At 48.5% G+C, this 23,946-nt stretch overlaps 6 protein-coding genes across 6 annotated transcripts; 5 read left to right on the top strand and 1 right to left on the bottom strand.

Moving 5' to 3' along the window:
* The first annotated feature begins 1,774 nt into the window (after positions 1–1,774).
* Positions 1,775–3,713, top strand: DFJ58DRAFT_54663 (pyridoxal-dependent decarboxylase). The gene is made up of 3 exons (XM_041380800.1): positions 1,775–2,481; positions 2,533–3,273; positions 3,325–3,713. The coding sequence occupies exons 1-3, from the start codon at positions 2,106–2,108 to the stop codon at positions 3,705–3,707; spliced, it is 1,500 nt and encodes a 499-aa protein (XP_041239915.1). The 5' UTR covers positions 1,775–2,105; the 3' UTR covers positions 3,708–3,713.
* Positions 3,714–5,245: 1,532 nt separating this feature from the next.
* On the top strand, positions 5,246–7,420 carry DFJ58DRAFT_54617 (uncharacterized protein). Its single transcript, XM_041380799.1, has 8 exons — positions 5,246–5,406; positions 5,462–5,547; positions 5,604–5,621; positions 5,674–5,777; positions 5,825–5,847; positions 5,898–5,939; positions 5,994–6,698; positions 6,754–7,420. Exons 1-8 carry the CDS (start codon positions 5,291–5,293, stop codon positions 7,190–7,192), a joined length of 1,533 nt encoding a protein of 510 aa, XP_041239914.1. The 5' UTR covers positions 5,246–5,290; the 3' UTR covers positions 7,193–7,420.
* A 2,026-nt stretch (positions 7,421–9,446) lies between these two features.
* DFJ58DRAFT_806058 (SPX domain-containing protein) lies at positions 9,447–13,388 on the top strand. The gene is made up of 16 exons (XM_041391151.1): positions 9,447–9,782; positions 9,835–9,885; positions 9,938–10,368; positions 10,417–10,783; positions 10,836–10,860; positions 10,914–11,378; positions 11,428–11,534; positions 11,585–11,747; positions 11,781–11,864; positions 12,021–12,422; positions 12,474–12,563; positions 12,601–12,648; positions 12,699–12,871; positions 12,927–13,017; positions 13,074–13,114; positions 13,173–13,388. The coding sequence occupies exons 1-16, from the start codon at positions 9,772–9,774 to the stop codon at positions 13,177–13,179; spliced, it is 2,556 nt and encodes an 851-aa protein (XP_041239913.1). The 5' UTR covers positions 9,447–9,771; the 3' UTR covers positions 13,180–13,388.
* Positions 13,389–15,197: 1,809 nt separating this feature from the next.
* DFJ58DRAFT_732006 (uncharacterized protein) lies at positions 15,198–17,374 on the top strand (the record flags this gene model as incomplete). Its single annotated transcript, XM_041386122.1, has 2 exons — positions 15,198–15,799; positions 15,874–17,374. 2 exons carry the CDS (start codon positions 15,198–15,200, stop codon positions 17,372–17,374), a joined length of 2,103 nt encoding a protein of 700 aa, XP_041239912.1.
* A 3,037-nt stretch (positions 17,375–20,411) lies between these two features.
* Positions 20,412–21,994, top strand: DFJ58DRAFT_806052 (uncharacterized protein). Its single transcript, XM_041391150.1, has 2 exons — positions 20,412–20,465; positions 20,516–21,994. The coding sequence occupies exon 2, from the start codon at positions 20,553–20,555 to the stop codon at positions 21,906–21,908; it is 1,356 nt and encodes a 451-aa protein (XP_041239911.1). The 5' UTR covers positions 20,412–20,465; positions 20,516–20,552; the 3' UTR covers positions 21,909–21,994.
* A 362-nt stretch (positions 21,995–22,356) lies between these two features.
* On the bottom strand, positions 22,357–23,908 carry DFJ58DRAFT_806050 (Maf Ham1). Its single transcript, XM_041391149.1, has 8 exons — positions 23,727–23,908; positions 23,548–23,676; positions 23,459–23,498; positions 23,244–23,408; positions 23,152–23,188; positions 22,982–23,093; positions 22,789–22,931; positions 22,357–22,738 (listed from the first exon to the last, which is right to left on the bottom strand). The coding sequence occupies exons 1-7, from the start codon at positions 23,850–23,852 to the stop codon at positions 22,803–22,805; spliced, it is 738 nt and encodes a 245-aa protein (XP_041239910.1). The 5' UTR covers positions 23,853–23,908; the 3' UTR covers positions 22,357–22,738; positions 22,789–22,802.
* Positions 23,909–23,946: the final 38 nt, after the last annotated feature.

Genomic DNA, 23,946 nt, shown 5'->3' with positions numbered 1-23,946 from the left:
ACGGCGTCCAAAGGGTCAGCATTTCAATCTATCGGATGTTTTAGCTCAACCGCGTATGAATACTAAGCAGCGCAAATCTCTATCGCGGGACTCCTGCGTAGATAGTAGTCGCCCCCTTTGATTTCATTTGCAGACTGTCACAGATAAACTCGTGCCATGGGCATAAATCGCTATGGCTATACCGTTCCGTTCAATGACCTCGACCCGGGCCTGTGTCGGCTGTGTACCCCGGTGATAATACACTACGCTAGCCGAAGCATTTCCTCTCCCTCGCTGCACAAGGTTGAGCATTGCCCAAAACGACGTTAATTGTTTGTCCGGACGATTCCTACGAAGTTCACATCTTAACGGCGCCTTTGAACCTAAAAAGCATATGGGTCGACCTCGGTCCGCTGCAGTCCGTTGCTTGCGCTAAGATCACTTTGGAAAATAACGCTGAATGGGGATTTTGGGGCAATGAAACCACGTTTCTTCCCGCCAACAACTCGAGGCTCGAAGCCTCAGGAAGCGGAAACCGACGCAGCTTCTGAATCCACTTCTGAGGACAAGCTCCATTTGTTGTTGTGCATGCACACAGCATGACGCCCCAGACGGAGGAAACAGGACCCGGGAGAAAGAACTACTTGATATGGACATGTCAGAATCAAGGTTCAGTCTCAAATGGGGACAAGGATTCTGACAATGGAACGTATAAGTACCATGTTGCACGAGAACCAGTGGGGGGGTCATGGGAATGGTCTCAAATAGAAGACCGTGAATTCAAACTATACCTGTCAGCATTTCAGGAGGGATGTCATCGCCTACCGATCGGAGAAATGCTGCTAAACATGGAGTACACGAGAGCTCACGCTGCCCTGCAATGGCAGCTCGCCGAGGAGGGCGTAGCTTTATAATCGTGGGGAGAAATTTATCTTTGGTTACCTCGCGTTCCGTCAATAGAGGGAAGTGGAAGCGAGATCTATACTGATCTCAGCTATAACGGACGAAAGCGACGAGAACACGCGGCGAAGAAGCGTCTTCGACGGAAAGCAAGGAACACACCTGTTTATATCCTTCTCTGGGATTCTGACTGGTTTGAGGTACTGGGAATCTAGGTTTCATTCTGTTGTTTAGTGAATCTGACACGTCTAGGCACTACAATAACCAGAAGCTCCGAGTCAGTCTACTCGCGATGGGAGGCATGCAGTGCTTTAGAATGTATCTCGGTTTCAGATCGTGGGCGTGATGCTAGTCCGAAGAACGTTAACCAATTGCCAGCGTCAATGGAGGATACCCTATGTAAGTTTTCCATCGAGGAATGGTTCTTGAGGCGCAAATCTATACAATCTTGACATAGAAGAGTCCTCGAAGAAGGGGGAGGAATGAAAGCGCAGCGGCGGTGTTATGACAGAATGAACTACGTCACGCGAATGCTGTGTTGGTGTTACACCACTATACATTACGTAATTCGGAACTTCCAATGGATCATCAAAATTTCTCTCAATTCAGTTTGAACGAGTCATTTGGCAATTGTGTAGGCCAACCGCAAATCAGCCTTTGCCAACAGCAAATCGCGTTTCTTCGCTGTAGTCGTTGTGACGGCGACTCCAGAGACTCTCGGTATCATCATTACTGATCAGGAAAGGAACAGTGATCTCCGCCTGTTGACCCTCGAGTACGTCCTTCATTTCTCCTAATATATCAACCAATACTAACTTTCCACCGCACTGCCAGGTGGTCTTCTGTTCGTGGTAAGCTAAAAGCTCCATGCTGTGATGGCGTTTGATTTTAAACCTCGGTTCAGGCGAACCTCCTTGACAGCACTCTCTTCCTTCCTTCGCCTACCTCATTTTTTCCACTCTCGTCTCAGTTTCCTTTTCCATTGTTTTTATTATTATCACCTTACCCTTCAAGCCTTTTCCTCGCTGGACAGGGAGCGAGGAACCCACCACTTACTGAAGAGACCCTTTACTGCCGTACTAGCCCGTGGTTCCTCAGAGACAGCGGTTCTGGTTCGGTAATTCGAGGTTTTGAAAAGAGCTCCAGCCATCCACACCGGCTGCGGTCAAAACTCCGTTATAGACAAGTCCGATCACATAGTTCTATCTCCCGCGGACCATCTTCCGATGTCTCCGGTTGAAATCCTTTCTGCTTTGAACCCACTCGACCACTTCGTTTCAAGCAACTTCCAAAAATTACCAGGAAATTTAGACGCCTCTTTCGACCCCGTGGTCCAGGACCTGTCGGCATTGATTGACGTAGCAACCAATGACACCGCAGGAGAGAACCGGCTAGATGATGACAAAATATTTTCTTGTCTTCCCCCACTGTTTAGGGGACACCCCGAGATCCATCTTCGCAAGGGCATCATAGATGCCGCGATGCGGGCTGGGGCGAACGAGGTTGATGCAGAAAGAGCCTTTTTTGTGGCTGATCTAAGCCAGGTCTATCGCCAACATGAGCGATGGATGAAGAACCTTCCAGAGATTGTCCCACATTACGGTCTGTACCGGCCCCTTGGATATCTCTTGTAACTTCTGACCAAGTCCCTAGCGGTCAAGTGCAACCCGGATCCATACGTTATAAGGCTTCTCGCTGCTTTGGGGGCTGGCTTTGACTGCGCATCCAATGGGGAAATTTCCCAGGTCCTCAGCATTGGCGGTGTCGATCCATCGAGGATCATTTTCGCCAACCCTTGTAAAGCAACTTCTTTCGTGCGGAGCGCTGCAAGAGCCGGTGTTAACACTATGACGTTCGACAATGCCGATGAATTGTACAAAATTGCACGTGCACACCCGGGTGCAAAACTTATCGTTCGTATCCTCGCGGATGATTCCAAAAGTATCTGTCGGTTCGGTATCAAATTTGGAGCACCCCTTGAGGTTGTTCCCAGCCTCTTGTCAAAGGCTAAGGAGCTCGGGCTAGACGTGATTGGAGTCAGTTTCCACGTGGGAAGTGGGTGCTATGACCCAACCATCTACGGGGATGCCATCAGGCGCGCCCGTGACGTCTTCATCATGGGGTCTCAAGTTGGTTATAAATTCAGCCTTCTAGATGTCGGCGGCGGTTTTGAAGATGCACGATTTGAAGCCGCCGCATCTGTTTTGGTCGACGCTATTAATCAATACTTCCCTGACCGAAAAGGTATCAGGCTAATTGCGGAGCCTGGCCGTTTTTATGTGGCCAGAGCATTCAGTCTTGCTGCAAACATCATCGCACGCAGGGCGCCGATGATCGAAAATTCTTTGGAGTCCTTGGATCCGAAGCCAAGTTCGGATGAACCAAGCGTCATGTGTATGTGGATAACCTTCTCATACTGTCACTAAACTTACTCTGGTGGCGCAGACTATATCAACGATGGCGTGTACGGCGCGTTCAACTGCATCATGTTTGATCACCAGACCGTGAACCCCTACGTCCTTTCCCTTGACGGATCGTTCCACATCTCTCCCTCGGAGCCTTTGTCACTGTGCAGCGTATGGGGGCCGACGTGTGACTCTATTGACTGCGTGAGCAAGGCAGTTGAATTGCCCGATGCCCTTCAAATCGGAGACTGGCTTGGGTTTGACAACATGGGTGCATACACTATATGCGCTGCGAGCCAGTTCAACGGCTTCAAGTTTAGTAACGTGGTTTATACTACAAGCAAAGGTGGCGGAGACGAGACTAGGCGCGCACTGTGCAACTTTGCCGCGAAAGGATATGGACAGGGCGGTGGACATTACTAGATTGGACTCATCTATAAGGATGAGGTAGAAATATCAATAGATTGGTGTTTGTCGTGATGTTTTAAAACTATTAATTTATTTGGGCGAGTGACGAGGTGGTCGGTAGTCGACGAGAAAAAGAGTCCGTATTTGGAGTAGTGTCGTGCGATCGTGCCTCATAATGTCACGCTTATTTTTTGCGTGTATTTTCGGTACCGAAGGCATTCTCCAGGATGCCGGGTCGTTGTTCCGGGGTTTCAGCTGGTTTCGCTGGATCCAAAATACGAATGAGGGTGAATCCGGAACGTTTCGAGGTAAACGAGGTCTAACCAATTTGTGATCGACGCTTCGCCCTTCTGAGGCACCCATGAGCTGATCGAAGCTCGCTTCCAAATAAAGGCATATTGCTCTCATAACAAGGTGAGGAGTAACCTCGAGCGTTCATTGATTCAGGTCCTGATTTAAATCATTTGTCAGCACAGTATATTGAAATAGGAATAGTCGGGGATTATGTAGTACGTTTCCGAGGGTGGGCTCATTTATGTAAATAAATAGAAAAGGGCGTCTCGAGGACGGAGCGAGTACTATGTGGGATTCTGATGGCCTGTTTCAAGTTCAGAGCGGGTGAAGTAATCCCGTGGGCGGCGTCACTAGATGTCGCGATAGGGCCATGTGAGTCAGTGGTCAAATTTGACGCGCGTGTCGCATGGAACTTAAAGAAAGGCCGGGAGTGGCATATAGATTTTGATAGCTATTGATACCCGCGACCTCGACACTCATTGCATCCAAAAGTAGTGTTATTGTCCGCAGTGTCTCCATGAAAATCATGGCTGAACGCTTCTGCCGGGAGAGTGTACAAACCTTGTTCGGTTGTCTTTTTGGTTGAACGTCAAATGTGCCTCAGGCTTCCCTCTGATGCGGCCGTTTAGTTGACAAGAGTGTGACAAACTGGCATGTTAGTGCCGTCAGAGAGGTATCCTCGTGATGGGTAGGCGACGGCTGAGTATGTCAGACGGAAAGCACGGAAGCGTGAGGAAATGTCATTGCCAGCGCTCTCTAGAAAGGTTGACAAGGTTTATTAGAAAAATGTGACAAGAATTCTTTCTCGAGAACACTGGCAGGGCAATAGAAGAATGGAAGGTTCAAATTTGGTTATGATCGTTTTGAACTTGCCGGTGCCGAGGCTTGCCGTCGGGGAAGCGTGCCTCGCGCGATTGCTTGGGCCGGTCTACGCATGTAACAGGTCTATATACGGCATTCATGTAATGCTATCTAGGTATATATGTCAACTACTAGCGTCGATGCCATTTACTTAGATACTAGTATCATCCAAAACGACAACGACGTGGCCGGAAACCCCAATATTATCATCACTTCCATCAATTCAATTCTGACTCATCATCCGCAGACATAACTTATATCAAGTTCCTGGTCTCCACCTTCTCCTCAAAATTATTTTATATTCCTCCTTGCCACTTGCTCTCTTCCCGGAATACTTTCTATTCCACACCTCTCTCGATAATGGCTTCCAATGTCCTACCCGTGAGCCACACTTCCTATTTACTTCTTCCTCGTTTCATTCATATTATGCACAAAGGACTTCTATGGCATCTTCACCTTCAATGCCTCAACAAGGTCCCCGATTTCGTCCGTACGCAAGTCCTAACCACCAGGTCACCAAAGGCCGCTATATCACAAGTAATGACCCAAGAGGTTACATGTAAGCACCACCCCTTCTATCCTCCCTCACACAGTCACCCTCAACTCCTTCTTAGTCCCGTTTTTGAATACCCGCTAAATGGTCAATGGATTATGATGGACATTGACGATGGGTACATTCTCTGGACGGGCATTTGGAAAGGTGAGAGATTCGCACTCACATGGTAATTCATTTGCTTACCCCCTCTGCGATCTCAGCTCTCGGCAATTCAAAGGGTGAGTATACCATGATCCTCCGTCTCCAGCTTGTGTCTCATATGCATCCAAGCCGACATTGTAAAAATGATCGATTCACAGCCTGACTTGGCCCCCGTCATCCGCCGTGTACGGGGAGGATATTTAAAAATCCAAGGAACATGGATGCCTTACGAGGTGAGCATTCCCGCTTCCTATATACAGCAGTGCTCACCCCATATTAGGTTGCCCTCCGGCTTTCACGACGGTAAGTTTGCGAGCCCCATAGCTAGGAGCACCCCTTGATTTTGATTTCAGAGTCGCTTGGCCAATCCGTGAAGATCTAGTACCTCTTTTCGGGTACATTCTTTTGCACTGTCATCCTAGGATAGCTGACTCATTCATTTTTTATAGGCCCACATTCCCAAGCACATGCCTCTCCCCAGACCAACCAGGCTATGGTCAAGTGGTGTCCACTGCATCCGGGCGGAGGCGGTCGCGCCGGAACAACCAAGTAGTCGCGCCTGCGCCACCTGTTCCTCGCGATTCGCAAACGTCATGGGCTATTCCCGCCGCAGGGCCAAGTGCTCACACCGGTTCATCAGCGCATTATCTGCCCCAAGGACAGCCAGCTTCCCTTCCATCGATGATGTACAGAGACCCGTCATCTTACTCTCATCCGCAGCCCATAAGTTCGCCCTTGCACATCTCCTCTTCTGCATCTCCGATTATGCGTGAGCGCTCCGCGCGATCACGGTATTCCCCTTACCCCGCTCCACCGTCCCGCAAACCTTCGATTGCAACCAGTGACTCGGTTTCGCTAGATATTCCTTCAATTTCTCTACAGGATATGCATCATAATAGTCGAAATGGCAAGTTCCCCGGAGACCAAATTGTGTTGCCTCCGATCCAACCTTTGGCTCCTCCAAAGCACATCAGCACTACATCATATGCACTGCCTCCCATTTCAGCGCTCGAAGACTTGCGAGGGATTTCTACGTACGACTCTGCAGCGGTGCTGGAACGCTTGAAGATGGACGACGAGTGCACCGCCGATGCCAGACACGAGGCAACTCAGTGGCCAAGGCAAAGATCAGTGTCTACAACATCACATCAACGGTAATTATTTTTCGTACCTGTATCACTTACAAAAATGATGACCCTTCTTTATCAGAGCACCACAATCCTATCCGCCAAGCTCATGGCCGAAACACGGATCATCAGGCACACATCGCTCCTCCCTGGATGGGCCCTTCAGCGCAGACACTTCAAGATCATATCGAACGCCACATTCGCCGGAGCCCAGCATGAGTTATCATTCATCTCATGACGGAAGCTCCGTTGATGGCGCATCTCCTGTATCGCCTACAACACCACGTTCTGTGGAAGTCTCGTCGTATAAATCGAGACATATTGTCCAGATGTCACCCGGGAAACAGCGCGCGCACGCGGGCTATGACACATCGCGGCTACCATCGCCTCCTGATGCGCAGAAGTACAGCCGGAAGTCAGCTGCTGGGGTAGACCCCCGGCTATCCGCTTGTCGCCATTCTTGCGATGATGACGAGGCTGAATCTGATTCGTCGGTACGAGGGCCACATCGTCCGTGGTAGTGTGTTTGATATCGATTCATTCATGGTTTTTCATTCCCTCATGGTCGTCCATATTCACGTTCGTCCGCACTGTCGGCCTTAATCATCTTCCGTATTTGATTTTATACTGTCATGTTTGCTATCGTCGCATGGATTCAAGCTGCATTGATTTAGTTTGTAATATACCAGGGTCACGTATAATAATTTACTTTGATAGGATACGCGGTTTCGGCCTCCTCTTCAACTTCCTTCAGTCTGAGCGAACGAAGGTTCAACTACTAGGTTTGGATACCACGTCCAATTCCAACATAGGATCTCGTGGAGCTCAACATTTTGATGTCGGAACATGAACATCTGTGAAGATGTTGAGGAAACCCTATCGGGACAATGTCCGAACCGCTATGAAATAGACACGACAGAACCACGGGGTCGAGACGTCGACCTGGCTGACACATCTTAATCTATCTTAATCTTATTCTCCACGATCACCTACATGGGTATTTAAATCCAAAAGAAGGAGACTGGATGGTATCGAAGGAACGATATGAGATTCTTAAGTGACCGCATCGATGACAAAATGTAAGCGTGTAAGCGGCCGGGCTTTTCGCGGCTGTCAAATTTCTGCGCGTTGACATCGTCCGAGGCAGGGCCCGTAGCCTGAGGTGGGAGCCCGAGTCCGGCTGAGCTGATACCGGTTTGCTGGTTGCCCAGGCAAATGACACGGTTGCGGATTAGAATTCTAATGGACACATTGTCTGGCGGCCGATGCGGGAGAACAGGGGCCTTAGTGGGGCAACTGTCTTCACAGGAGAGGGGACATAGATGCCGGGATCATGCGCAAGGGCCATTTCAAAAGCATGAATTAGGAAGGTCGGGTTGACGTTGTGTCAGGGACCTGCTACTGCGGCGCGACAACAGTTAGGCAGTCCTGTGCCCTGAAGTGGATCGCCTGAGAAGACTGTTTAGAGCTTAGCAATATGCTCGATGCTAGTTGATAAAAATATGACAGGCCTAAGTTAGGAACGTTGAACATGCGTGAACCACGACTAAGATGTCTTGCTTCATTGGCTTCCCTCAGGGAGTCAGGGAGTCGGCATAAATTGGCTGCGTGAAAGCAGTTCCCTGATTGTAATATGGTCAGGAAGTGTGATCATATGCTTCGAGATGCACCACCTGCGCATGCGCACTCACGGACCATGGAAAGACGATTGTAGATCTGTGCCTCCGTATTAGTCGAGTCGGTTCTATTCTCGAACGTCTATAAATTCGATCATGCAGTGCAAAGAAAATGGATCAGACGAACTTCGAGATCAAATCCTAGATATGTAGTGGGTGTCAGCTCTGCTATGAGAGATATCAGTCAGGATACTGTGTAGAATATATTGATAGTACCTGTTTTGTGCTGGTCAGAAACATCCGCCAAACTAGGTCTGGGAAGAGAGAGATTGATAGGAGTTTTCACATAATTGCCTCACCCTTTAATTCATGTTTGAAGCTAAGTTGCAGTGCTACTGAATCACAGCAGCAGCGAGATTGTTAGCTGCAGCTTGGTTATAGCTGCTCAGTTAATATGCGGCCATGAAACATTTCTAACAGCTTTACCAACACACGCAATCGCTGGGCGGAAGTTGCCGGCATGACTTCCTGATGGCGCAAGATGCTAGTGTACGATATAGCAATTATTGCCCCCTTATCAATTGGTCACTGAGTGAACACTGTAAGTGGAGAGACATGTGGCCATCTGAAAGGAGATGGTCGACATTGGCAGAAAGGTATCGCGCAAGATAAGGACGAGGGCACTTAGATGAAGCAAGGCTGTGACAGACCGTGAAATCTATTGTCCGTATGTGTCAATTTGACTTCAGTCTCCCAGTACTTGCTTGCAGAAAAGAACGAGTCAAAGCGATATTCAAATGCGATGGTTTCACGAGCTCTCTCCTTAGCTCTCGAAACAACATTTGTAAGTCGGGTTTTCCAGGCCCGGCGACAAGTTTTTTGTCATCTTAGTACCGTCGCTCAAGGTAGCACGCACATATCATATAGATAGTCCGGGAACCTAGATAGTACCGAGGGAGGGCATCGGGGCAAGGTTCGATGTTTGACAGGCTCCAGGACTTCAGTAGTGTTTACTGCAAGGAATCTATATGCCCAAACGCGCTTACACTTGGTGAGATTAGAATTTGGCGCCATGCGCGTCTGGAGGATATAGGTACTGAGCCCGAAAATGTTAAATGTGTGGGCTTAGCATACATGCATGGAATGCACGATGCACGTTTGTACTTAAGCGTGATTGCGCCGTTAACTTGAACGAACATGCCGGGAATTTCCGTACACGCGACAACGTTACCATTTTTGGTGAGCGTCTGGATTTGTGCTAGTATACGTACTAGTTTGCAACTCATCGACCAAGGCCCATCAACAGCACTTAGCTTTAACTAGACTCCCTTTTAGCGGCTATCTAAGGTTTTCCCATAGTGTCTGGACACTGGGCTTTGGGCCAGCGTAGGAGTGGTCCATCTATATCAACGGAGTCAGAAGAAATTCCGCTTAGGTCACTCGTGCCCTCGACCTTGAGTGGCACGTCTCTTCAGGCATTTGCAATGAAATTCAGGTGTGCACCATTCTCAAATTAAAATCAACAGAGTTTGATGATGCTCTGCCAGCTCGGCATTAAAGTTTAATGCCGTCGCAGATTGGTGGGAGGAATATATCGCGTATGTTTGATCCCTCATATCCAAACACAAACGTTCACAGTGTATCTTGAAGCTATGATGTACTCAAGCGATACATTTATCAGCTGGAAAAGCGACAACAACGGACCGGTGGTATAGAACCGTCCTATCATGACTTGGAGGCCAATGAACAGACAACCCTTGTCGACCACAGTGATACGTCTGACGCGGACAGCCTCTTTAAGCCACTGCTCGACAGAGAGCTGCAGAAGATTGTGAGATTTTACGAAGCGCAGGAAAAGGAGCTTCTGGGCGAGCTCGCGGCGCTGGAGCAATCTATTACGCAGCAAGACGAGGCAGGACTTGAGGCAGAACTCAACTATATGGATGAAGATGAAGAAGACGAAGAAGATGATGAGGAAGATGAATACAACATGTTGACTCGATCTGAAGACTACGACAAAGGGTCCCGCCGCAGGCGCCGCAAATCGAGCTCCGTCGGATATAGAACGCGTTTTGCAGCAGGTCTGCCTTGCAATACCTTGTCATGCACAGCTAACGCTGATTGAACAGGTTCTATTCGCGAGGAGCCTCCGAATCGCCGCTTTAGCGTCTCTTCTAGCGAGGCGGGAGATCTAGATGCAAGTGTCTTATCTCTTGTCCCGCGCCCACGATCGGCCTCGCAGGTTGCATCTGGCTCGCGTGGTGCAAGCGCCAGTATGTCTCCGATGGGGAGAGCTCGTAGCTTGGCTAGCCGTTTAAGGAGTATGAAGGATAGCATAACCTCTGCTGGAGACACCATCTGGACTTCAAAGAGCAGCTATGCCTTGGATACCCGGTTACTTTACAAGCGAAAAATTACTAACCTTTACGTCTCTTTATGCTCGCTGAGGTCTTATGTGGAGGTCAATTACTCTGGCTTTCGCAAGATTCTAAAAAAGTGGGTTGGCTCTATCTCGTTCGTGTAATATTTGTTGAAGGGGTTTCTTCAGGTATGACAAAGTCGTGTATAGTGAAGTATCTAGCATTTCATCGTGCCTCATTTATTCATAGCTCATCATTGCCTTCAGCTTAAAGACCGTTATATGCACGAAGTTGTGGAGACCTCTGCACCATTTACAGAAGAGTCGAAGGCCAGAATGTCGGATGCCATCGCCCGACTCACCGATCTCTATGCCAAATGTGTAACAAGTGGAGACAAGTCGGCAGCACAGCAGCAGCTAAAGCTGTATCAGCGCGAAAACATCGCATGGGAGCGGAATACAGTCTGGCGTCAAATGATCGGGCAGCAGCGACACGGTACGATCAATGGATTGGATGCTCTTGCGGGCGCTACGCTGGTACAGCAGGAAGAGAGTAGCCTTATTGATGTCCCGACTCCTCTCGGAAGTCTGAAGTTGACAAAGAAAGGGGTGTCGTTTACTGTTGCTCTAGTTGTTTTCATCGCTTTATTGAAGATGGACATCGTCGCTGGTGAAGAGGCCAATAAGTGTTTTGCCGTACTTGTATTCAGCACCATACTGTGGGCGACAGAGGTACGCAATGTCCTATGGCTTCTACTTGTTACTTATCTTCGTATTTTAGGCGATACCCTTGTTCGTGACATCAATTTGCGTCCCCCTTCTGTTAGTATGCTTACAGGTCATACGTGATGACAATGACACTGCCTTGTCTGCGCCTGATGCAACGAAGTAAGTTGTTCGAAATCACCCTCCTCGGAAATACTGAGTACATGATCCAGGTATATATTCTCCGTTATGTTCTCGCCCACGATCATGCTTCTGATCGGAGGATTCACAATTTCTTCCGCTCTGAGTAAAACCAACATTGATCGGATTTTAATCACGAGGGTCCTGAGCTTCGCAGGTACAAGACCCAGTTCCGTGCTTCTTGCCTTCATGGGTGTCTCCTGTTTTGCGAGTATGTGGATCAGGTAGGTCACATCTATTCCCGTTACTCACGTGTTGCCAACGTGTTTCAGTAATGTTGCAGCTCCAACACTGTGCTTCACTCTCATCCGAGTAAATGATATGCGTTCCACGCCCGCAGCAACAATTATCTAATTTTTATTGTCTTCAGCCGATCCTGAGAACGTTGCCCCCTGGTTCGGCTTTTGCGCCAGCGCTAATAGTTTGTTATCTACCATGTGCGAGATCAACCACTCATGACCACTACAGCTCGCCATTGCCTTGGCCGCCAACATAGGTGGTCAGAGCTCCCCGATATCGTCTCCACAGAATCTCATTGCCCTCGCGGCAATGGATCCTAAACTCGATTGGGCGAGTTGGTTTGCTGTGGCACTTCCGGTGTCTATAATTTCCATTCTGCTTATCTGGTTGCTATTGCTTGTGATGTACCGTCCTGCTCGTTCGCCTGACGGGGAAGGAGAGATCGAGATACGGACTATCCGCCCAACAAGGGAATCCTTCACTCTCAAGCAGTGTTGGGTTACGTTCGTCTGCTTATTCACGATTACTCTCTGGTGTTTTGAGCACGAAATCGAGGGCCTTGTCGGAGACATGGGTATTATTGCTATCATTCCGATCATCGCATTTTTTGCCACTGGTGTGCTGAAAAAGGTGCGTGGAGAATATATTGGCAATATTCATACTAACCCACGTGTTCTCAAGGACGACTTTGAACAATTCGCTTGGACAATTGTTTTCCTCGCAATGGGCGGAATCGCTCTTGGCAAGGGTGTTACTTCTAGTGGCTTGATGGTGACTATGGATGGGATGATTCATCGTCCTGCTCAAGGATCTCTCCTTGTACACTGTCGTTCTTGTCCTGTCCCCAGTCGTTTTGGTTTGTAATCACCTACTGTGGTGTTCGTAATTTACTCAAACTTTTTCCAGATCGTATCGACATTTATCAGTCATACGATTGCAAGCGTGCTGCTGGTTCCCATTGCGAAAGAGGTTGGGCAAAGCCTACCCGGTGAACATGCAAATCTGCTCATTTTTATGACTGGTCTTCTCTGCTCTGTTGGAATGGGCATGCCTGTTTCTGGGTTTCCTAATCAAACTGCGTATGTCCATCACACGACCAATGCGAGTCGAACCTGACGCATTCTGAATGACCAGCGCGGCTCAAGAGGATGAGCTCGGACGTCTTTATCTCTCTAATACGGACTTCTTGAAGAATGGCGTGCCCGCTAGTATTATCGCCACCCTCGTACGTGGTATATCTTATAACTTAACACGCATGCTTACTCGGCAATGCACGTCTAGGTCGTTGCTACCGTTGGGTTCGTTCTCATGCTAGCCATAGGGTATGTTCTCGTTGTTGACAACTTGAGCGACTGTTAATCATGACTTGTTTAACTTCAGACTCTGATTAATCCTTGGACCCTCACAACGCACATGCACGAAGTTCGAGTAATAAACTGGGGTTCCCAAATGGGAGATACCCTGCGCGTGTATCATACCTTGCTATATAATTTACAGCTGCAGAACACTGATAGATTTTTCAATGTCATGTCTTGTAGACTTCACTTCCAGTTCAACCGACATTCTGACGAACAATACTGCATATCAGACGAATGACACATGCCGGTGTAGAGGTCGGGGATTTTTCTGAGATATACCGTCAACACAACAAACCACCTTCTCAAGGTACGACTGTGAAAGAATTGCGCGAATGGTATAGTTCATGAACAGATTCTGCTCTCCGACTGTCCGCATTGCATTTGATCCAACACATAGCCGCGGGATGCGTCCTGATGCGTCTGGAGTCTGAACAGTCAGGTACGGAACTCTGTAAGTGCGAGATGGGGTTGTTGTTATCACACCCTCGTCTTTGCGGTATTTGATTTCGATATGTGCTGCCGCGCCCCCTGCTGCGTTTCCTGCGTAGTTTTCCATCAGACAAAGGACCGACGCATTGGCATCGGTGAAAGTGAAATGGCGATCAAGACCAAGGCGAAAGTAATTAACACAAAACCAATCGCCAAAGCATAGCAACCAAACTCGCCGTCATGATCAAACGAACCGCGCATGCTGGCATATGGCCTAGATTGTGATGTTCCTGTATCTGTAAGTGCACATGGACTTCATACACTCCGTGCGGCGAAGAAGTTTGAAGTCCTCACGCCCGGTTGAAGCTTGTGGCAACAGGCGGGGATTGATGTCGGCGGGATTAGTCCACCATATTCTACAACACCTTCCACATGTTCTAGAGATAAAGTTTCGATATCATTCAAGTTGACTTGTTCGTATGCGCCTTCAACGGCATCAAGTCGCACGCCCTGTTATGCAGCTATTCCATGAAGAAAAAGGAAATCGGGAGCCGAGACTGCGAAGCTACGCGGAAGGGGAATGCGGGACGTGAAGCAGTTTTTATACAATTCACATGTCCAAGTTGTAGTCTCCAAAGTGTCGGAATTCGAAGTCTATCTTCTACTCAGACTCGGATGTTCTCCTTATGCTCGGAGTTTTGAAAGTCATGCGCTGATGGAGGATACCAAGACATGGGAAGTATGCCTGGCAGGGGCCCTGCATTATATTTACTTACTAGACGATGACCAATTGCGTTCAAAATAGCTGGCTCACAGCACACGAGAGGGAGAAGGGGTGAGATTGTGGGGCATAATGCCACAATAACCTTCATAGTAGGAACGACTCTAGCCCCAGGTAAGTTAGCTATATCATGGGATGGAAACATGAATGGTGCACTTCAGTTGTGATGAGTTCCGTGACATCCCAGAAGACGAATAGGACTGTGACCATGCTTGGTGGTTAGATGGTTTTACTTTTGAGCACACTGCTGTATGTAGCATATGTTCAATTCGACCTAGCCGGTGCTGAATATACGACTCATTCACTAGCAACTAGATCGAATTGAACAGCAAACTCAGTACTTCGTTCGCACTGAGTCTGGCAACTGGCATGATCATCTGCATTACTACTCGAAAATCACTTACCGTGTGCCAGTGTCTTTGTTGATAAATTGATTATCACGTCATATGTTTCCTCTCCCGCCCGGTTTGTGATTTCACCCACTGATGCAAGTTTTGTGAGGAATTTGATGTGTTGAGGGATTGCCGTATGCATGCCAGCCTTGCCTTGCCAGAACTCCTGGGTCGTCCGTGTCATCCACGACGTAGATCCAGTCCTGTTCAGACTAGTATCAATTCATCATTCAACTCGATCGGTCTGCCTATGTGCTCGAGCTCAGTGGTTGCAAAGTAGCTGAACTTTGAAGGAATAGTAGTGATTTTTACGGTACCGGGCTTTAGACTTTAGGAAGTCATCAATTGATGAATTTGAAGAAATCTCACGTTTATTTGTGGGGAATTTGCATGCAGTTTGTTCAGACACCCGTCGTCGTTGTCGTCCATGATGACGAACACGATTATGTCTTCTAGTCCGCCGACAGCGCCAATGCCGAGCAAGAAACACCCTACAATCCTGCCAAATGCACATCCGTATGCAATCAAGACGACGTCCTCTGCTGTTCTTTCACGTTCGAACTCGTCACCGCATTCATCACCCTCAGTCAAACACCATTATGTTCCTCCATCGCCAACTCGCCCAAGGCATCGTCACACGCCTTCCATTTCGTCTGTTGAAGGTGTAAGGGTCAATGAAATTCTTCGACCTTCTCCGTTGCCTGTTCCCCCTTCCTTTCATCCCATCCCTCCAACACGTGCATCTTCAAGTTTCTCTCTTGATGATGACACAACGCCTTCTCGCAGACTGAGGCGTGCAGATACTCTACCATCATCTGCAAGTTTACCTGCTCTTAATGACTTGGACAGTGCTGTTACGGAGGACAATAAGCTACCTCGCAACCCCAAGCACTGGTCCACTGACGACCTCCTTTCACATCTTGCCACTTCACTCCGGGCGGAAAGCGCGTTGAGTACCAAAGATCAAGGACATCTCCTTCGTGTGATCAAAGAACAAACTATTACCGGTAGGAGTTTCTTGAGATTAACCGACGCTGACCTCGCCAGGTAAGTTGTATGTTCACGCCATTGAGTGTTCTCACAATTCAAAGGATTATCTGACGACTATCGTGTGTTTCTAGCCTGTCTTTGACACCCGGTCAGCGACTTTATCTGCTTGAGGCTTCCCGCGCTTTGCGTGCAGATGTTCTCCGCGGTCGCATATGGGTGGACTCATACCACTCTAAAGACATATCTGCGCACTCAAAGAGTGTTTATACCCGACCCACACGCAGCTCGAATTCGCCTTTCAACTGCGATCTGTACAATTTCTCCACTTCATCGGTGGATTTAATCCTCCCGCCATCTGCCTCTATAGGAGCTGATGGAGACCTTCCGCCATCCCCAGCCGTAACCTTGAATCGCTCCAACTCTGTTTCAGACTCTTCCGCGCAGAGGTATAGAGACCTTGCACGTATGCGAGTTAGGAGACGTGGACAGGTTAAGGGTCTTGTTGACACTTGGGAGCGTGAAAGAGGTGCCGTCAGCGGGAGCGAAGGCTCTATGAGTGGCAGTGATATCGATAGTGACAGTGACATTCCGTCCACTGAGTCACCCCTCCTGCCTGGCCTCTCAAATTCGACGATCAGCCTAACCAACCAGCCACCTCCACCGTACACATCGTTCAAGGAGATTGAGGACGAGCCGACCATTGAGGAGCTCCTGACGTCCTCTGGCCCTATAAAAGGAGCACGCGCTTGGGAAGTGGACTACGGATTGGGAGAGACCGTAAAGAGGATCCCCACTAGTACTACGACTGCCCATTTGCCGTTGGCATCTACACTTCCGAGGGTGGCGGCAGCAGTCGAAATTAACGCCGACTCAAACGAATCTTCAGTAGAATGCAGCCTCAGCAAGTTCAGTGACCTTGGAAACGGCCGAGCTAATACTCAGAAGCGAATCGTGACCGCGATATTTACCGGAGGTTCTGATAAGATGGACAGTGCGTCGGACAGTATACCCGTGGACGACATACCTCAAGCCAACTTACATCCAGGGGAGGTTGTGAACATTCTTGATGCGGCAGAGCGTGAGGTTACTGCAGTCGGGTCAGCTGAAGGCGTCTCTCTTGCGCCTGACCAAGTCGCAGCACCTTCCGATGATGATAATGTCATTGAAGTACTTGAAGCATCCATCGTGTCCACTCGAGCGCAGCTTGAAGCATTTCGAGCACGCCTAGAAGTCGTCGAAGCACAAGTCGCAGCCCAGGAAGCTGTTACCCACGCTTACCTTCGTCCTGAAGAAGCTCAACAGCTGCTCAATGAACATCAGCCCATAGACCACTCTTGTATTCCTGATCCGTTCCCTGCTCCGGACGACGTCGTCTTCTCCGGTCATCATCTTGGTTTGAGATCATTTGCGCGCTCGATCGTTGCTCGCACAATGGGATGGTTGTATCCCTACTCTCATCCTGGTGCACACCCTCGTCCAGAAGTAAAGGCTACGCATTCTCAAGGACTGAGCGTTTCCCTAGTGCGACCGCGCATTTTACCCGAGTTTCGGCTATCCTACTTGATCATGTTCTCTTTCGTGCTTTGTGCAGCTGTTTTGCGCAAAGTAGGAAAAACAATGCGGAGACGCTAATCGTGGTACCTATCCAGTCGATCTTCCACAAACACCTCGATATATTCTTGACATGTTGACCCTTGCTCTACTCCAAACAGTTGTATTCGTATATCATTCCTCGTCATCGCAATACCGTATCTAACCTTCATCTTGCTTTTTGTTTGTGCTTGTTTTACTACCCTCTCGTGACTTGTCTCCAGCTACCAGCCTCCCATCGCACTCTACCTTTACGATCGATCATGACCATTCACGACCATTCACGGCTACGTTCTTTGCGCCAATACATATGCATGTACCAAAGCCCAAATAGCGCCCAGCAGTACTCAGGCTTACCTTCCGAACTGTTTCTTTGAAGTGCGAGGGTATACACAAGGCTCGCGGTGTCCAAGCTTCAAGCATTGGTTGGATGTCCTTTTTTCAAGTAGGTGAATATTTCATTTGCTAGTTCGGACAAGGTGAATGACATTCTCAACCATGAGGCGTGGACTAGGCATGCGCCGCATGGCAAGAGCCTCATCACCAACTTTTAAATTCAGTTCTCTTCCCGGTGTCACTTTCAACAAAGCACACCAGTGGCTGTTGAAAAAATCAGACCTTGTGTGTAAGAGGTTTGCGCGGTAAGTTATGCGTCGACTTATGCCGTTCGGATACTCTGACACTTCAGTGATAGATGACCAGAAGACAGGACATACCGAAATCTTTGGGCTACATCATCTCGTTGCACTTCGAGAACAGCCAGCACCACGGGGAACTCGATACGCGCACATTGCCCAATTACCAAATGAGATTCTTCTCGGTATCTTTCGACAAGGTGCTGGAGAAGCTCCTAGTACAAGTGGCTCCCTTCCATTCGAGTTCGGCCGTTTCTGGAGTCTGCAGAGCTTGGCGTTACCTTGCGCTCTCCTCACCGAAATTTTGGACCAACGTATTCGTCACCTTCAAGACGCCACCGAAACATATCTCCAGATACCTTAGACGCTCATCAGATCACCCCATTGCCGTCACATTTTGTCATCGGCCATCTATTAAACGTCGCCGAATCCATCTGTTGAGGAGGCGTTTCTCCCTAGCATTCTTGATATCTTCCATGCCAAGGGCTTGGCGACTACGCAGCCTAAGGCCTGGAATGTCTCTGACTCGGCTCTTTTGACAATCTTGTCAAGGCTCGCTGATGCATTTGCTTCTGCCCTCACAGAAATCTCAATCAAAGGAAATCCGACGCTCAGGCTCGAGCGGGCGTTCTATTGGACCAATAGTATACTTAAGGTTCCATTCCTAATCAACGACTGCGCACCATCTTTGTCCTCATTGGAAATAGATTACTTCAACATACAAACCAACACTATGCCTTCGGACTGGTTCTTCAGCTTGCGCTCCCTGAGGTCCTTGATACTATAACAAGACGACTCGTATCGCTTGAGACCGGCGGGCGCGGCGGTGCCGGTTTCGCTAAGTGGCGAGGACCTGTGACTCCTTTTGCTATCGGCTAGTGCACTAGAACACCTCGTGTTTCATGGTCCAGTTGTTGGCTGTGGCGATGAAGATAACGACAATATCAGTGCACCCTTTTCACGGACGTTAATAATCCATTGCAAAACGCCCTATTTCCGATATCGTTTTAATCTCTTCTCCGCCTTACATGCACCACTTCTCGAACATCTCGAGATTCCATCACATGACAATGTGGATGAGGAGATCGGAGTAGAGGATCTAACACAATGGTTCTTCCGGTGTCAAGGGGAGCTAAAATTTCCACTCGTAAAACGACTCCGGCTGCAGCTGAAGGATGGCTACCTGCTGCATCATTCATCAGGGCATTCCCAAATGTGGAGGAGCTCGTACTAGGCGGAGCGGATGAGGTGCATATCTCATCTGCGTTGCTGAGTCTGGTGATACCTGACACTAACACCAAACGCGGGACTCTTGCACCTGGTGCTTGGCCTCGTGTCAAGACTATCTTGTTGGACGGCTTGACACTGGAGTCGTGGAAACGATGCGTTAGACCTCTTAGACGGTGGATGCGTGCCTGTGGACATGAAGGTCCGCTCGTCACGATACTGAACGTTTGTCCAGGCGAGATTGTCGATATGGCACCTATCGGCTGTAAAACTGCCGATGTCAATGCCCATGTGCTCAAAATTCTACAGATGGGGTCTCGTATAGGTAACGCTTACGAGTTAGCAGCGGAAAAAGGTATCTGGTACTTTTGCTAGCTAGATAGGCATCGTGCTCCCAATTCCAGATGGCAGTGTAAACACACATAGCCGCGAACGTGAGATGAACTTGCTTGTGGCAAGTTGTGGGTCATGTGGCTGTGTAACAACGAAATTTTCGATTAACTCTTGCCAGTGAGCGCTAGTGAGCGAGCGAGCGCCACTATCACTATTAAGTAACTATGGTATGCGCAGAAGTGCACTCACCGTGTGCGACGTGGCGTAACTCCTTGGTAGCGGAAGTGACGGTACCTTTCATGTAAGTGCCACGCATTCGACCTTCCGTTACGTTCATTGTGTCATCCCAGACTCTGTATCAATATGGTTTGTTGGGAGAATGATATAGGCTGATACAGTGCTCGTGGAAAGTGGACATGATGGTGAGTTGAAAGTTGACAATCGTGCAGTCCTTTCCTCTGACACTTACTCAAAACGCGAAGAGAAAACGCTCAGACTTCAAGTTAAGACTTGAAGCAGTGCGCCAAGGTAGAATGAGCAACTACGAGTCGACGCTTTGTTAACAGCGATACATCTCACGGCTCAGTCGCCCAGTGAAGGTGTCCAGGTTGCATGCATATCGTCTATGGATAGGTTATCGGTACTCTGACACATTTTGCAGCAACGCCACTGCCAATCCATTGCAACCCGTAAACAATGGCATGATATCATATACTTCTCTTGGGAAAATATGTATTGTACGAAATAAGGAGGATGAACCTGAAGATCCCAACCACTGTAACATTTTGAGGAGTTGATGAAGAAATGAGAATGCGACTTGACACAGTACTTGTCGGCCTCTTTTGGGCAAATTGAAAAATCAAATGTCCAGTGTTACCCCTAACCTCTCTTGCTCTCAGTGACGATACACATAACCATTGTCATCAGTTTGAGGAGAGGTAGGTCCATCGTTCCAGTGATGAATCCTCATCTTACTAAGATTTCGCAGTCACTAGTAATCAATGGCGCAAAATTTAAAAGGGAGAATGTCGCGGTGCTCCTTTTCATCGCTCCCTGCAGAGATGGTGTCTAGCATTCTCAAGGCTGGTCTGGAAGGCATCGTCCAAGATGATATGATGAGAACTCCTGAACCAGAGCACCAGATACTGGCAGGTGGCCTGCCGTTCCCTCATACCATGGCATTGGTCTGCAGACTTTGGCGAGATATCGTGTCTTCTACCCCTGAGCTGTGGACTCGGATCTTTTGGATGATAAGCGTACCCGAGGAAGAGGGCTGCCATCTTATAAACTCACAGCTGGAGAAGTCGGGCAACTACCCTATCCATTTGACCATAATCAACTCGTGGAGTCACCAACGTGGAATTCGTGTTATTTTGCACCACATTGCACCGCATCTTCAACGACTCAAGAGCCTTAGAATGGCTAACTTCTACGAGGCATACGACCAACCACACTTGGACACGCTAACAGGATATGCACCCCAGCTTGAGAGTTTACAATTGACAGATGGAAAACACATTCATCATTGCACCAACTTTAAATCACGTTTGAAACTCGACTGTCCCGCTCTCAGGATCTTTCACGCCGACATAATTGTAGCTTGCAACCTCGACCACCGGTGGTTGAAGAACAATTTGACACATGTCGAGTTCATGACCATTTCATGCGGATCTAATTGGATCCGTAACTCGCAAGCAGTGATGCTTTCTCGAGCGCTGGATGCAGTTCCACGCCGAATACCTTGCCTCACCTTTGACAACCTGCAATTGTCAGATTATAGTCTGGCCTCCATAAATCAAGCTGGCACCAAAATCGGGGCAGAGCAAGTGATCCTGCACATAAGCATCGACGCTTTGGCTGCCATCGATGACGATTGCCAGACCATCGTTATCAAGAAATGCAATTCTGTCCATGATCTTCAAAGCATATCGCTACCTTCTTCCTCAAGATCACTGGAGTTGGATGGGTGCGATAGCAAAGAACTGCGGCGAGTACCCGATACTCGTACGTGGGATGGCGATACAGTCACCATCACGAACAGCCACTCCTCCTGCATAGAGATCATCCTACACCTGCTCGGCGCACCTTTCAATGATCATAGTTGTTCGCTGTGGCGCCGTGTCACCACTCTCAAGCTCGTAGCCAACGGCGATTTCGTTCTGAACTTACCGTTGCCTTTACTGAAGGCGATGATCAGCAGCCGGCAGGGGGCTGCGGAGCAGAATAATTTGTCAGGGAAGAACGTCGAGGATAACGTGGAATTAAAAGGCGTGCGTCCGCTCATGGTGTTCCATGTGCATGGGGGACAGCCTCTGTCGTGCGAGGAGAGTGTGTGGTTCGAGAAACGGGTGAGGGACTTCGTGTGGGACTACAGGAGGTAGAGGAGTGGTTTGTATGCATGGACCATTCTAGGGAAACGTGTTGTTGATGTTCAACTTAGCTGATGACCGCTAGAGTAGCAATACTGAGTGTTTAATACTTATGTCCCGCTCCGGGTTCCCCACTGCGTGATCAAGCAGCAACGAAAATTGTCTGTAGAGACTATTCGGCCCACTGGCATCGTCTTCGTAGATTGATCCGCCGCCGGCCTTCAATGCATAAGTACTCAGGAAGCCTCACTTCTCGGCATCTGGTATGCATTCTTATCGCCATTCCCCTTCGTCTGAGAAATCTAGACTCGACTCTAGACTTGCAAATTTAATCTCTTCACATCTTCACCATTTCGCGCAGTCACCTCGTCGACACGAGGCCCTTTATCATAGCATAGCCCTTATGTGCCTTTCACTCGGTTATAGGTCTATATTGTCATACTTCCTCCCTTTGTTCCTCATTCGCTGTAAATAAGATGTCATGTATTAATTTTCTATCTCGGACTTTGACCCTGCAGTGGACCCACATTTTTCGAACGATAATCGTGTTCTCACTGCTCGTTGTACTTGTTACCAGCGCTACACCTACATTTGCAGAAAACACGCACTCAGAATCTTGTGAGATGCGTACTCAAAATGAAGGTCACATTTTGAGTATGTGTCCCACGGACGCAGGATGTGTTAGATGAGAACGTTCCTCAGTGCGAGTCATTACACGCATTTCGTATTAATGAAGGATTCGCCCAGCTATGTACTTCGTATGCGGGACCGGACTGCGATGGGATTCTCCTATACACGTGAGGCTTCCAACTTGCAATCAAGACGGGAAATCCACGTGTCGTCTATCATTAATCATTGGCCAACCATAGGGTCTAGAAGTGCTTCATCCTACCTATTTACGAGAATTTATATCGCAAGAAAGTCCTCTTCTTCCTCAACGAGGATGTCTAGGAGCTTGAAAAATGACGCCCCAGGAAAACCCATGACGTTGTAAAAGTCGCCGTCAATCTTGCGAATGAGCAAGTTGCCACGACCCTGTCGTCTGCGTGAATATCACGTTATAAACAAGTTCGAGAGAGACCAACTTGAGCTGCAAAGCCTCCTGCCCGATCTAGGCCTTCCTCACTGTCCACGTACGCCTTAAGTACATGGTCCGGATTGTCCCCGAAGAACACCAATGTCCGCTCATCTATAGATCTGTGTGCACGACGGCAATTCGGTCAATGGGGCACTCTCAAAGAAAACAATACCCTACTTGATCTCATATCCAGGAGCACTCAAGATCGGATATACTGAAACAAAGATTAGAACAGAAGAAGAATCCTAAAAATCATAATTTTCACATACCAATTGAAACGCCGGTTACGACCTCACAAACGCTCCCATTCAGGTCCATCAGCATGCGCATATTGTCCTGTTTCGAGGATGGTTTCTCGAGAAGCTCTTGCCGCACACCCGTCTCCATCTCAATCGTCGTCGATGGCAGGGCATGAGTGAAGACGACGGTATCCGCTGATAGAATATTAGTCCGCTTAGATGGCAACTTTCCAGAGGATACATACCACCGATGACGAGATCTGGTGGGTCGTCTAGGTCATCTGTCTTGTGCAAGTTGTGGAAATATGGGTAGAATTGAAAGCAACGAACGTACCAGTAATCTTTGATACACCTCCACTGCTTTCTGGGTCGCGGTGGAAACGGGATATTCATGAATATCCTCGAAGGAAGAGAAAGGGAGGTTCTCAGCAAACGTCGATGGGACAACCTCAGGTGCTAAGCCCTGTCTGTATGTCATTTAGAGGTCGACTTGAAGAAATGCTGGGTTCGTACCAGGGTTTGGAGTATCTCCTTCCTCCTTGGACTTGCAGAAGCGAGAATGACACGCTTGTTAGTTAGTTTCTGGATGGCAGGTGTTTTGAGAGCGGTTGGCAGAACGGCATTGTGTTGGGGTGTCATGGATCTTAGACGTAAATAATGTCCGACTTCAAGTTGTATATGTTGCTTATTCAAGGGTTCTGGGCAATTGTGCAATGTGGGCCTAATTCTTTGC

Source organism: Suillus subalutaceus (assembly GCF_016647625.1).
Source record: "Suillus subalutaceus strain FC151 chromosome Unknown DFJ58scaffold_116, whole genome shotgun sequence".
NCBI lineage: Eukaryota > Fungi > Basidiomycota > Agaricomycetes > Boletales > Suillaceae > Suillus > Suillus subalutaceus.
The sequence above is the reverse complement of the archived record's forward strand: the minus strand, read 5'-3'. Positions and strand labels throughout refer to the sequence as shown.

What these genes read in the sequence shown, in the direction of transcription:
- DFJ58DRAFT_54663 (XM_041380800.1), top strand. Translation starts at nt 2,106, where the DNA reads ATGTCTCCGGTTGAAATCCTTTCTGCTTTGAACCCACTCGACCACTTC. An exon ending in AGAGATTGTCCCACATTACG is followed by an intron (nt 2,482 to 2,532) that starts GTCTGTACCGGC and finishes CCAAGTCCCTAG; the next exon opens with CGGTCAAGTGCAACCCGGAT. An exon ending in GGATGAACCAAGCGTCATGT is followed by an intron (nt 3,274 to 3,324) that starts GTATGTGGATAA and finishes CTGGTGGCGCAG; the next exon opens with ACTATATCAACGATGGCGTG.
- DFJ58DRAFT_54617 (XM_041380799.1), top strand. Translation starts at nt 5,291, where the DNA reads ATGGCATCTTCACCTTCAATGCCTCAACAAGGTCCCCGATTTCGTCCG. An exon ending in GCCCTCCGGCTTTCACGACG is followed by an intron (nt 5,848 to 5,897) that starts GTAAGTTTGCGA and finishes TTTTGATTTCAG; the next exon opens with AGTCGCTTGGCCAATCCGTG. An exon ending in TCTACAACATCACATCAACG is followed by an intron (nt 6,699 to 6,753) that starts GTAATTATTTTT and finishes CTTCTTTATCAG; the next exon opens with AGCACCACAATCCTATCCGC.
- DFJ58DRAFT_806050 (XM_041391149.1), bottom strand. Translation starts at nt 23,852, where the DNA reads ATGACACCCCAACACAATGCCGTTCTGCCAACCGCTCTCAAAACACCT. An exon ending in AGGTGTATCAAAGATTACTG is followed by an intron (nt 23,499 to 23,547) that starts GTACGTTCGTTG and finishes AACTTGCACAAG; the next exon opens with ACAGATGACCTAGACGACCC. An exon ending in GCTCCTGGATATGAGATCAA is followed by an intron (nt 23,094 to 23,151) that starts GTAGGGTATTGT and finishes TCGTGCACACAG; the next exon opens with ATCTATAGATGAGCGGACAT.
- DFJ58DRAFT_806052 (XM_041391150.1), top strand. Translation starts at nt 20,553, where the DNA reads ATGTCGCGGTGCTCCTTTTCATCGCTCCCTGCAGAGATGGTGTCTAGC.
- DFJ58DRAFT_806058 (XM_041391151.1), top strand. An exon ending in CCACTGGTGTGCTGAAAAAG is followed by an intron (nt 12,423 to 12,473) that starts GTGCGTGGAGAA and finishes CGTGTTCTCAAG; the next exon opens with GACGACTTTGAACAATTCGC. An exon ending in TTACTTCTAGTGGCTTGATG is followed by an intron (nt 12,564 to 12,600) that starts GTGACTATGGAT and finishes GTCCTGCTCAAG; the next exon opens with GATCTCTCCTTGTACACTGT.